Below are 12,669 nucleotides of genomic sequence, written 5' to 3' on the forward strand. Positions count from 1 at the left end.
CGCTTAAATTCCAATCGTTGGGCATGCTTTTGTCCGACCATATTTTACATAGAAGCTGATGCATGTTTCTTATCAGTTCTTCGCCGCCGTGTTTGAATAGCTCGGCCGGCAATATATCGGCCCCGCCGCTTTGTTATTCTTCATGCGGGTAAGTGCTATTCGAACTTCTTCATGGTCGGGTAATGGAACGTCTGCTCCATCGTCATCGATTGGGGAATCGGGTTCGCCTTCTCCTGGTGTTGTGCGTTCACTGCCATTCAGCAGGCTGGAGAAGTGTTCCCTCCATAATTTAAGTATGCTCTGGGCATCGGTGACTAGATCACTTTTGGGGTTCTACAAGAGTATGCTCCGGTCTTGAAACCTTCTGTAAGCCGCCGCATTTTTTCGTAGAATTTTCGAGCATTACCCCTGTCGGCCAGCTTATCAAGCTCTTCGTACTCACGCATTTCGGCCTCTTTCTTTTTCTGTCTGCAAATGCGTCTCGCTTCCCTCTTCAACTCTCGGTATCTATCCCATCCCGCACGTGTTGTGGTCGATCGTAACGTTGCGAGGTAGGCAGCCTGTTTTCTCTCCGCTGCGACACGGCACTCCTCGTCGTACCAGCTGTTCTTTTGCACTTTCCGAAAACCAATGGTTTCGGTTGCAGCTGTACGTAAAGGAGCGCACGCACATCTAAAACAATGGAGACGTGTCTTCCGTCTAACACAACATGATCGATCTGGTTTGTTGATTTTCGATCCGGAGACAGCCAGGTAACTTGATGTATCTTATGCTGGAATCTACTACTACAGATAACCATACTTCGGGCCCCGTCGAAGTCGATCAGCCTCAACGAATTTGGGGATGTTTCATCGTGGATGCTAAATTTACCGACCGTAGTGCCAAAGATACCTTCTTTCCCCACCCTGGCGTTGAAGTCGCCAAACACGATTTTGACATCGTGGCGAGGGCATCTCTTATAAGTGCGCTCCAAGCACTCATAAGAGGCATCTTTGGTCACATCGTCCTTCTCTTCCATCGGGGCGTGAGCGCAAATCAGCAATATGTTGAAGAACCTCGCTTTGATGCGTATTGTGGCTAGACGTTCATTCTCCGGAGTGAATGATAGTAGTCGGCGACGGAGTCTCTCTCCCACCACGAATCCAACACCAAACTTGCGCTCCTTTATATGGCCACTGTAGTAGATGTCACAAGGGCCTACTCGATCTTGTCCTTGTCCCGTCCATCGCATTTCTTGGACGGCGGTGATGTCACCCTTTATTTTGACGAGGACATCAAGCAGCTGGGCAGCGGCACCTTCCCAATTAAGGGACCGGACATTCCAGGTGCATGCCCTTAGTTCGTAGTCCTTATTTCGTTTGCCATGGTCCGTCATCAAAAGGGGGGTCTCTCATCCGAGGCTTATAGTTGATTTTCATGGGGGTGTTTTTTACGTGGCGGGCCCAAACCCAGCGCACAACCCTAAGTAGGGGGGATATTTCGCCTTCTCACTTTAGCTCGCCTTCAAACGGATGTTCTTAGGCTACCCAGAGGATAATTGGTCAAAGGCCGGAAGTCGTGAGCTGCTTGAGTCATATGTAAAAGAATCGTTTCTGGCCACTCCCAAGTGAATGGCGATCAGAGAACTTTCCTCACTTGCGTGAACTTCTACACATGACTCCATCATGTCAAAAAGTCTTGCGGTACTAGTTGGCGCTGAAAGCGCGTAGTTCTAGTTTTATTCGTCGCATCGGGTCATGCTATACCTTTTTGGAAAGCTCATTTCACGCGCTAACACGTGTTTGATTGATTGTCGTTTCTTTTAAGTCGGTCGTGAGTTATAGCGTCGCAAACATGGAGCAAAATAAAGAGAAAATACGGCATATTTTACAGTACTACTACGATAAAGGCAAAAATGCATCTCAAGCCGCCAATAATATTTGTGTAGTTTATGGACCCGATACAGTTTCCATTTCCACCGCACAATGATGGTTTCAACGTTTTTGTTCTGGTGTAGAGGTGGTCGAAGATGCGCCACGTTCCGGAAGGCCTGTCGTCGAAAATTGCGATAAAATCGCTGAATTGGTCGAAAGTAGTGATGAGCGATATTTCACCTGTGAACCTGTGATTTACGATAGCAGTTCGAACCTGTGAATTACGACCACAATAGCAAATAGCAGAAAAGTAACAACTTTCTTCAGGGTATTGTATATATCGTATATGCTATTTTTCGTCATAGCGGTTTGAAGTTTTGAGTGTAACGTTCTTATAATTTTTAATAATGGCAGGAAATGTATCAAGGAAAAGAAGTGAAGTGTGATGTTTGAAGTGGTAGATGAAATATAATCAAAATGGAATATTTTAATTTGTTTTCATAAAATTTTTAATTTTACTTATTGTTAAAACCAAATTTGAAAGCTTTTTGTGATGAAAACAAGAATTGTAACTAATTAATTTCAGAAAAAATGATGGAATAAAAAAATTACGCGTTTTTAATATTTTCCCAAAGATTAGGAAACTCGCGTTAATTATTTGGTCTTGAAAATATTAAAAGCGGGTATACTAAACAAACAAATTATTAACCACACTAATGGTAATTCCTTCTAAGAAATGTGTGAAACCATCATACCAACATATAAATGAACTATGCAATACGCTCTAAGTGTCAGGTAGCCGAACCACTCCAACATTTGCGAAAATGTAGTGGAAAGAAAGGCGGAAAAACTTGACTCGAGTTACAGGAGCCAAAAGAGAATTTGCCGCCAATAACGACAAAATGTTTCCGTCGTTCCAATGACAGTCGGGTCTACGTAAGTGGAACAGACTCGGACTTTTATTCGGTCGAACAGTGTCAAATTGGCAGAATCTGCCGCTACAACAACAACAACGACGTTCGAACGTCGACTTAGTTGCGATCGCAATAGCAATATAAAATCACAGTGATTTAAAAATCGCAATATCGCTCATCTCTAGTCGAAAGAGACCGGCACAGTAGCAGCCGTAGGTAGCATCGGTGAAGAGCTGGGCATGAGTTATCAAAAATTCATTTCAATTTCAATAAAAAAAAAAAACAATAAAAATACCGCAAGACTTTTTTGACAAACCAATATATTTGAATGTCTTAACTTATAACGTTTTCTTTTGGAAATTTTTCCTGACAAGGACAAAAATACAATTTGTGAGAAGCTCCGGAGATTTAAACAATAAAAAACATAAAATTAAGGTTAAAGTAGTACAGATTTTCTTATTATTACTTATACATATATAATATGTTAGTTGAAAGTTGTATAGATTAGTTTTAAGTTGTGCATATTACTTTTAAGTTTTATACTACTGTGATCAAATTGTTTGTTACGTGTAACAAATATTTTTGGTTATGCATAACACATAGGTAAGCTATGCCCTAACAAAAGTATTTGTTACTCAAATTTCTGTTAGCGTTCTTATTTTAGTTAGCATTTCGTTACATTTAACGACATTTAACATTAAAAAACTAAGTTGAAAATAAAACATTGGAATTCTTAAGCAACAAATTTAAAATAAAAAATAATTTGCTTATTATTAATACGTTCGGTAGAAAATGTCAATTCAAATTATTATTTAAACCAAAATAAAAAATATAATACAAGATTAACTTTATTTCGGTATGAAAATTATAATACTAAAAATTCAGATTTGTATAAAATTAAAACTAGAAACTACAACATAAAACTAATATGTACAACTTAGAACTAATATACTACTGTGATCAAATTGAAAGGTGCATTCTTAATTTATACTTCGCGTGTTTTCGAATCGGTAAATTTTTTTCTATAAGTTTTTAGTACTGTTAGTAACATCTATGCTAAATTACACGTCTATATATTCATTAGTATTGAAGATACGCGTCGATTTGTGAGGCTCTAAAAGTGAATTCTTCGTTTTTTACTATGTCTGAATTAATTGAACTAAGAAGTGTAATAGTGCTCCATCTCATACTGCATTGGTTATTCGTGATCATTGGCCTGATTTACCTTCGTGTAACTTCTGGCTATTTAGCAAATTCACATGACCACTCCGAGGACATCGTTTTGACTCAATTAAGGATATAAAAGATCCTAAGAGTGCTCTGATGGCATTCACGACGGAGGATTTTTCCAAGTGCTATGATGACTGGAAAATTCGTTGGCATAGGTGTATTGCCGCGGTAGGGGATTACTTTGAAGGAGATGAAATGGACAAAATTCACCTTTCAATTTGATAACAAATGTGTATTTGCCATTGGTTACAGCAAGATAACCATTGAACTTCAAATGACGATGTGTTTGTTTTCCCACTCTCTTTACAAAAGTAACAAATATTTTATCTTATGCAAAAGTGAATATCAAGCAGCTAACAGATACCTGTCTTGCAGGAAACTTATATGCGTATATGTATGTATACTTATTTATAGTTGTCAAATTTTGCCTAGGTATCCGGATTCACCGAAAAATATCAAAATTTCACTTTTAGCGGTCAGAACTTTTATTTTTCTACCTTTGGCACACAGCCTACCCTGCAAGACGGGTAGCTGTTACCAAACGTGTAAGCGACTTGTTATTGTTCACTTTTGCATTCGTTAAAATATTTGTTACTTTTGTTCAGAGAGTGGGAAAAAAGTAACACATAGCTATTTGATTTTCAATGGTTATCTCGCTCTAACCAATGGCAAATATCGCATGCTGCCTTATTCTAACAGAAGACACACATTTGTTAGCAAATCTCTTCACAGTATGTTACGGGTAACAAATTATTTTGTTAGCGCATAGCTTACCTATATGTTATTGATAACAAAAAGAATTTGTTACCCGAATATCTGTTAGTGTTATTATTTTGGTTATCAGTTTGTTACCTTTAACATATTGTTACAAAAAGTAGTATTAAGTTTTATTTGTATTGCTATATGCATCCCTGATTATGAACAATAGCTGTAGGTATATGGAATAGCATTTGTCTTGTTGTAGACATCTGGCGCCACGGCTGTCTGCTTGTCGAAACAATAGACATCTGGCGCCGCACTGTCTGCTTGTCTAGGTAAACAATTGCTGAGTCTGGCGCCGCGACTGTCTGCTTACGTCTGGCGCCGTATAGCCGTATGTTCTGGTAATTTCCAGACGCCATATTCTAGAAGGACACGTCGGCATCAGCGAGAAGTGCGTGGCTATATAAGCCGTGGCAGCGCCAACGTAATCAATCAGTGCTAAGAGTAAACTGCTATAGTGTAGACGAGTTGTGAAATAAAGAGTTGTTGAATTAAATTAAACAGTGTTGATTTTATTTGTCAATCCAGAGATACGAACCTAACAAAGTAAACTAGCAAGAGTAAATTCGTAACAATATAAGCATGTTAGTAAGAACAAGCAGTAACAACGCTATCTGTTCCCATTTGTTACTTCTAGCAAATTTAATTCTTTTAAATAAAATTCAGTTTTTTTATTATTTCGTTTTATTTAATAATAAACATTTACTTAAACATTAGATTAAGGTTATTTCAGTATAAAAATTTAAATTATAATAATTCATATTTTTAAAAGTGATATTAGAAACATCAACTTAAGACTAATATGTACAACTTAGAACTAATGTTCAACTTAAAACTAATATTTAAAACTTAAAGCTAATATATATGTATATGTAATTAATAATAAGAAAACTTATATTCATTTAGCCTTAAGTTTATGTTTTTTTTTTTGTTAAAAACGATTGTGGCCAAAGGTCACAAATCTCCAGAGCTCTCCACAGATAGCGTCTTTGTCTTTGTCAGGAAATATTTCTAAAATGTAAAGTTATAAGTTAAGGAATTCAAATATATATCAGTAAAAAGACCTACCAAAAACTAACCCTACGCACTTTAGCTTTAGTAGGGATTCCTTCTCCTTGCGCCCCTGTAAATTGTAGTGGTATATTAGATCGTCAGAAAACATACTGTCCACACTACCTTTTGCGCCCTTTGATTTCAATATTAGCCGCATCTGTAAAAAACAAATTACATTAAATTAAAATACAATCGCATAATATTTAAAAACGAAATATTTACCATAGCATCCGTGCTTTCCTTTTGTGAAAGATTGTCTTCCACGAAGCGCACGTGCGTTCCGGCGATAGTGACGGTACCACAATTTGTGATGATTCAATTCAATGCTTATCTTTTTCTCCAAGCTTTTTCGTTTTCTCTATATAAAAGAAATTAATAATATATATATATATATGTATGTATATAATAGAAATTAGTTATAAAATATCAAATTCTCAAGCAACGTACTTACCTCTTTAAAATCCAAAATAAACTGCGCTTTTCGTTTTCTTCTTCTTGAAAAATTTAGTATTCGTCTTTCCTATTCCAATAAGTTAACATTGCAATATGCTTAGAATGTCGATAGTTGTTCTCTATCTTACTTACGTATTCTGCCATGCAATTGAAAATTGCAGAAAATGTAACAGTGTTAGTGAACAGCTGAAAATGTTTCAATGTGTTTGTGCAATCTGTTACCTATGTCTTGCAGGGGCGTGTTATAAAATTCTGACTGTCAGAATTTTCTTCTTCTTCCGTTTAGCACACAGCCTTATCTAGAATTTGCAGTGTTCTATCATCGAAAAAGTTTTTGTTACTGTGGCAACACCGTTAATCTACTTCACTGTCTCATTTTTATGGGGTTAAATTCAGATATCCTTTTTTCGGTAATTTGAGGGGTACACGTTCAAATAATAGATTTGATAGGTATCGATTTTGTTAAGAAAGCTGGTGAAAAGGCTCTTCTTTCAGTCTAAAGAAGTCAGTAGAAGTTTGAAATGGATGCGTAAGTAAAGAAAAAATTCAACAGCAAGTGTATGAAGTAGTTTTTTTTATATATAATATAACTTTCAGGTTAATAGATGAAGTAGAATCTCTAGAAGCTATATTAATGGATGATGTGAAAATAACAAGGAATTCAGAAAGGTACTGAGTTTAATTTTATTCTTACACTTTATATGTATTTAGGATCTTGAACCAAATAAAAATACATTTTCAGCGGTCTGCCAGAACTTATTGAAACTACTGTATTTCCCCAAGTTGGAGACGACGCTGAACAATACATCTGTGTGACACTTCAAGTTAGCCCATCATCGGATTATCCTGAAACAAGTCCCCATTATAAACTATTAAGGCCACGAGGCTTAGATGATGAACGTTTGGAAGAAATTAAACATGCATGTAACGAAAAATTGGAAGAATCTGTTGGTTTTCCGGTAGTTTTTGATTTAATTGAAGTTGTTCGGGAGCATTTAACTGGAAGTAACTTACCCAGTGGGCAATGCGTTGTTTGTCTATATGGATTTAGTGACGGTGATGAATTTACTCGCACAGAATGTTTTCATTACTTACATAGTTATTGTTTGGGACGACATTTAAATTCATTACGACGAACATATAAAGAAGAATACGACAAGTTGCCAAGTTGGCTCCAAAAAACTGTCGATCCATTTCAAGCTCTATGTCCCGTATGCAGAGAGCCCATTAAAGATGAAGAGGATAGTTTGCGTTGTGCCATGCCTCCATCGGAATTGGAAAAAGCCCCGGAATTCAAGTTAACACACGAACTTCGGGATCTTCAACAACGCATGTCGGCTTTATTTTTAAAGCAAAAAAATAAAGGTGGGATTATAGACGTAGATGCGGAAAGTGGAACAGTGATATCTATCGAAAGTGAGGACGAGATTAGAATGCGATTACAAAGTAAAAAAACATTTGACGATAAAAGTAACACTGAGAACATTTCTGCAGAAAAAGATGTACTAAACATTGAAGGAAGTGGAGCCGTTGGAGGGCGTAAGAATATTTCTACAAAATCATTGTTTTCTGATCAAAGGGTAAGTTGTCTCAAATAATTTTAGAAATATGTTTTACAAAAAAATTATATTCTTAAAATATCACTGAAAGTGTAAAAAGTTCGATGAACAAGCCAATTTAAAGAAACACAAAAATAATACCTTAAGTAGGAAAGTGAATAAATCATTATGTTATCAGTACTTATATAATTAGTTATACCTTAAGGAGATATTAAAGTGTTCTATTTTGCAGGAACCAACTTGTTCTAAATCTTCAGGCACTACAAGTTGTGAAACCGTTACCCATGACACAAATAGAATGAGTAGTGAACCCACTAACAACAATTATCATCACAATCGCCGCCATTATAGAGGTGGTAGGCGTCATCAGCAACATCACCACCATTATCGTGGTGAACGGGAACGAGACCGTGATCGAGGCAGTGAAAACGGTGGGCCTAATGCTAACGCATCTTCATCCACTGGTGGTAAACAGGCAAAGGCTCAGATGACCAACAATATCCATGGCAGGTGACGATTAGTTCAAGTTAAGATAAAGCATTATTGCGGATCTAAAATTTCTAAATATATTTCGTCAAATTGTAAGCAGTTCGATGAGAATGCATTTGATATTTGTTGTACCGCCATATTTGGCAAACAGCTTCTATATACTTAACCACAGCAGGTTTGACATATAACTGAGATTTGGTTTATCTTCTATGTTATTGAGGTTGAGTTGATCTCAAATTTGTTTACCGATATACTTTCTATGTATATAACTGATAGAGTTAAGCGAAGTTCACTAATATATTGCGCAACTTTGATATTAATTTTTGAATTAGTACGAAATTTTTTTAAGTTTTACAGTAGTTACAATAACGCACACTTAATATACATTTATAAAATTATATTAGAAATTAGTTCTAACTAAGTGCAAATAATTAGGGTATAACTACAACTTGAATTATTATTATTTTTTTATATAGTATAACATTATTATTTTAATAAAATTGGGTAAAATTAACCTAACCACATATCTTCCATTGTTATTATCAATATTGTTTGTCCGAAAGATAAAGGAAAATCAATAACATGATAACCATGGAGTTCCATTAGGACAATTTGGATAGAGAAATTTGTGTTACCGACACAAAATTAAAAAAATATATATCTTTAAAACTTCTTTTACTAACCATGGAATTAGACCTAAGATTTGAAAGAGAGGTTTTATTCATTAAAGAAAACCTATTCACATACATAGATAAGACATTGATGTTCTTTAAATACATTCATTCTTACATATTCTGGAGATTTTTAGTAATATTGAACGCAAAGAGCTGATAAATAGAAAGTGTCAATATTATAAGAACTTATTTGAAATATCTTACAATATCCCTTCTTAATTGATACATTATAATTCATGTTCTTTTGATTTGTACAAAAGAGTTAATATAAACAAATGGTAAAGAAATAATATTTCATTTCGAACAAATCAAAACAACAGAATGAACGAATCCATCTCATTGGAGTTAAGTCTAAGTAGTCGACCAACGTGAAAACAGTAAAAATAGTATAAAGTTCATATTTTGTTGCAATAATATTCACGGCCTCTTATCCTGATTCGTCCATAGTTTTATTTTTTGGTTTATAAATACTTGTGTAATAAATAGAAAATTAAACAACATAATATCTAAATTACTATAATAAAATGAAGGTTTAGGATCGAAGGTCTCTCAGTTGCAAACGACATTATTATTTTAAGGTCATAAATTATCTTAAAATGAACTACTTCTTATTTATCCATTCTTTCTTTCTCGAACATAACAATTACAAATGCATCTATTTTATGAGAATGATGAGATATACTTATTCATATACATATGTATGTATGTATCTTTTAAAAAGATAAGTCAAATACTGATGAATTGTTACATTTCCATTAAATATAGACATGAACTTATGTCAAGAAATCGTCGATTGTTGTTTTATGGTATGGATATTTTAAAAAGAAATTAAAATATGTGTGTGCATATTTATACTAAAGATAACCATATGTTTAAAAAATTCACCATAACTAGTAAATGATAATTGTTCTCTACCTGTGTTTATGTAAATTATAACCAAGCGACAGAAATGTAACGAAAAGTTCTAGAGACATATAATTTCTTGTAAGACGTATTTTTAAATGTATTACAAAGATAGAGCCTAAATAAATGTATGAATGTATTCAGTTTCTTAAGCAGACGCTGTTATAATGCCATTACTATAAATAGCTCGCTTAGTATTAATAAATTAAATTAAATCTCCCAAAGAAGAATTATTTCTTATTTCATAGTGTTACGCCAGCACTTTCTGATGGTATAAATCGCCTCTTGGTTTAAGATTTAGAGTCTATCCAGATATGATTCGTTCGTTAAGTGGTTATTTGAGAGAGTTATTTGAGAGGAGAGATTCCCTTCCAATTGACTGAAGTGTAGTGTTATATTCAGGCTGAAATCATTTCACTACATCTTATTGTTTAACACATCTGCAGAATACATGGATACAGAATCCTGTTGTAACGACAATGCGACCTCTGCAGAATCCGAATCACTGATATTGATAATAAGTAAAGGTTGTGTAATCTCAGTTTCGGTTGCAAGGCTCAAGGATAGCTGTCATCGAAATCTGTAGGGCCAGGTAACGTGTTGTTTCTATACACAGTCTGTAGACGCAGGATTAAGGCCCTTGAATCCATGTTTCCGAATAGAGATCGCATCGCCTCACTAGCACCCAGCAGAATATTGGACTTTATCAATATGATGGGGTTATGTGAGTTTTTGTGATTTAGGAGAGGGCACAACAGACCCAAGTTCGCGGTGTTTTCCTCATTTATAAATCTAATCTAATCTAATACAGGTGTTGAAAGGAAGACGTTAGGAGTCATCATGACATTTTACGGACTGCAGTGTTCTGTCACGTCTGAAATTTCGTCGACTACGTTTCAATACATCCTGCTGGCCGTTGGTCTTGTAAGATGTTAAATGGATGCGCATGAAATCAAACGCGAAAAGTAAGGGTCAAGCATCAGATTTGCTTTTGTTATTTTGTGCAAAGGCCATAGGCAAAATTTTCGCAATGCTCAAGCGCAGCTGCCGGTTGGCGAATTTTTTGTCAGAATTTCAGTTGACTCGGAGAAGCAGAGCAAGTACTATTTTATCAAGTGAGTGAAATTAAATAAATTAGGACTAGAAATGTATAATATTCATATACAGTGGTACTCCAATATAACGAATGATATAATGTTGGGACCGTTCGTTAAACTGAAATATTCGTTATATCGGAAACGAAAATTAAATTAATATTGGTACATATATGTTTAAAAATAACTATTTATTCATGAATTCATAAGCATTGGTTGAAATAAATACATATACAATGGAAAATGCATACAATAAAATTAATAAAAGTTGAATTTTATAACAAAAATATGAGCATTATTCAACTGAAAAGAAATTTGTTATGCTCATTTGCTTTTGTGGGCGAGAAATTTTGAGATCCTGTGCCTTTTGATGTAGGCTTTTCAATAAAAATATTTTTTCCTGTTCCTCGTTGTTTTCTTCAGACTATTTGATACACTTCTCAAAGCAATCGATGGCATCAGGATGCTTTATTGGCGGCACAGCTACAACTGTAGCGGTATCACCTTCCTCCTCTTCTGAAATTTCTATAGCTAGTTCATTTTCAGCACTCGAGTTCTCTTCTACAAGTACATTGTCTACACTGTTCCATGCTTCCAAATCATCTATGTTGAAGTCTCAATGTGCCAGCATGTGTACCTTTTTTAAAATTGTGCAAACACTCGATTTTGGAATACCATATTTCCAAGAGATTTGTTTCAGGGTTTTCCCTTTTTTATTTTCGTCAATTATTTTTAATTTGTCACCCAAGCAAAGCCGTTTCCGAATTGAAGGCATTTTTAAATAATTTATGCGTTATCCTCACTTTACCACTTTGAACTCAAAACTGATATGTATTTCGCGCAATGAAGCGTGCATAAAAAAATAAAAAGAATTCTTTAAAAAAATAGTTCAATAATAACAAGAACTAACGGGTATTTAACTGCCTGCATTGTTTTTTGTTGTAATACAACCAAAACCATACATTCGTAATATCGAGTTCATCCAATTTCCAGCTTTCGTTATATTGAACATTCGTTATATCGGCGTTTGTTATACTGGAGAACCACTGTATTGTAATAAACGAATTTTATATAATAAATAAAATGAAATACATACATATGTATGTATGTCGAATAGCATACACAGAAAAACTAAACAACTGGAGTTTTTTAGCACCTGCAAATTAGGGAAAAGTGCAACAATCTCTTAATTTTTAGATAAAAAATCAAGCAATAAGTGTGGTAATACTATCGAGTGCCTTGAGAAGATAGTGTTCGAACTTACCAAACAAGCCCGTTCCTTTAGAGTTGAGTGTGTTATTGATTATTTAAATTCAAGGTGGTCTGCAGGTTTCCTATTCACATCGTGAGCGTCTGAATGTTTTAAATAGGCAAATAAATAATTAATCTTTTAATTAAAATTCTTAATAATTTTGTTCACATATAGTGATCAAATATAAAATACATTATAATTAATGTGAGAATTTTAAGAAATGTTCTAAATATTAAAACCAATCCAGTAGTTTTGGTGTACAATATCGATGGGGTTGGTGGAAAAGATGCCTTCAAAAATTAAAAAAAAATATCCAGTATTACAATTGGTATGTATTATTGAATTCATTGTAACTTGTTTGTTTTCCATACATAAATTACTATATAGAATTAATATATTAATATATATCAATTTCAGTGTAGTGAATTGGATT

The 12,669-nt window shown here is 34.6% G+C and overlaps 1 protein-coding gene and 1 long non-coding RNA gene across 2 annotated transcripts; one reads left to right on the forward strand and one right to left on the reverse strand.

The window, feature by feature from the left end:
* Nucleotides 1-5,344: 5,344 nt before the first annotated feature.
* LOC125777210 (uncharacterized) lies at nucleotides 5,345-6,495 on the reverse strand. Its single transcript, XR_007422166.1, has 4 exons — nucleotides 6,264-6,495; nucleotides 6,035-6,170; nucleotides 5,828-5,969; nucleotides 5,345-5,770 (listed from the first exon to the last, which is right to left on the reverse strand). It is a non-coding gene; the product is annotated as an uncharacterized LOC125777210 (long non-coding RNA).
* Nucleotides 6,496-6,632: 137 nt separating this feature from the next.
* LOC105227811 (E3 ubiquitin-protein ligase RNF25) lies at nucleotides 6,633-10,120 on the forward strand. Its single transcript, XM_011207334.4, has 4 exons — nucleotides 6,633-6,794; nucleotides 6,863-6,934; nucleotides 7,008-7,845; nucleotides 8,057-10,120. Exons 1-4 carry the CDS (start codon nucleotides 6,787-6,789, stop codon nucleotides 8,336-8,338), a joined length of 1,200 nt encoding a protein of 399 aa, XP_011205636.2. The 5' UTR covers nucleotides 6,633-6,786; the 3' UTR covers nucleotides 8,339-10,120.
* Nucleotides 10,121-12,669: the final 2,549 nt, after the last annotated feature.

Source organism: Bactrocera dorsalis, chromosome 3, assembly GCF_023373825.1.
Source record: "Bactrocera dorsalis isolate Fly_Bdor chromosome 3, ASM2337382v1, whole genome shotgun sequence".
In the NCBI taxonomy this organism is placed as follows: Eukaryota; Metazoa; Arthropoda; class Insecta; order Diptera; family Tephritidae; genus Bactrocera; species Bactrocera dorsalis.

What these genes read in the sequence shown, in the direction of transcription:
- LOC105227811 (XM_011207334.4), top strand. An exon ending in ATAACAAGGAATTCAGAAAG is followed by an intron (nt 6,935 to 7,007) that starts GTACTGAGTTTA and finishes ATACATTTTCAG; the next exon opens with CGGTCTGCCAGAACTTATTG. An exon ending in CATTGTTTTCTGATCAAAGG is followed by an intron (nt 7,846 to 8,056) that starts GTAAGTTGTCTC and finishes TCTATTTTGCAG; the next exon opens with GAACCAACTTGTTCTAAATC.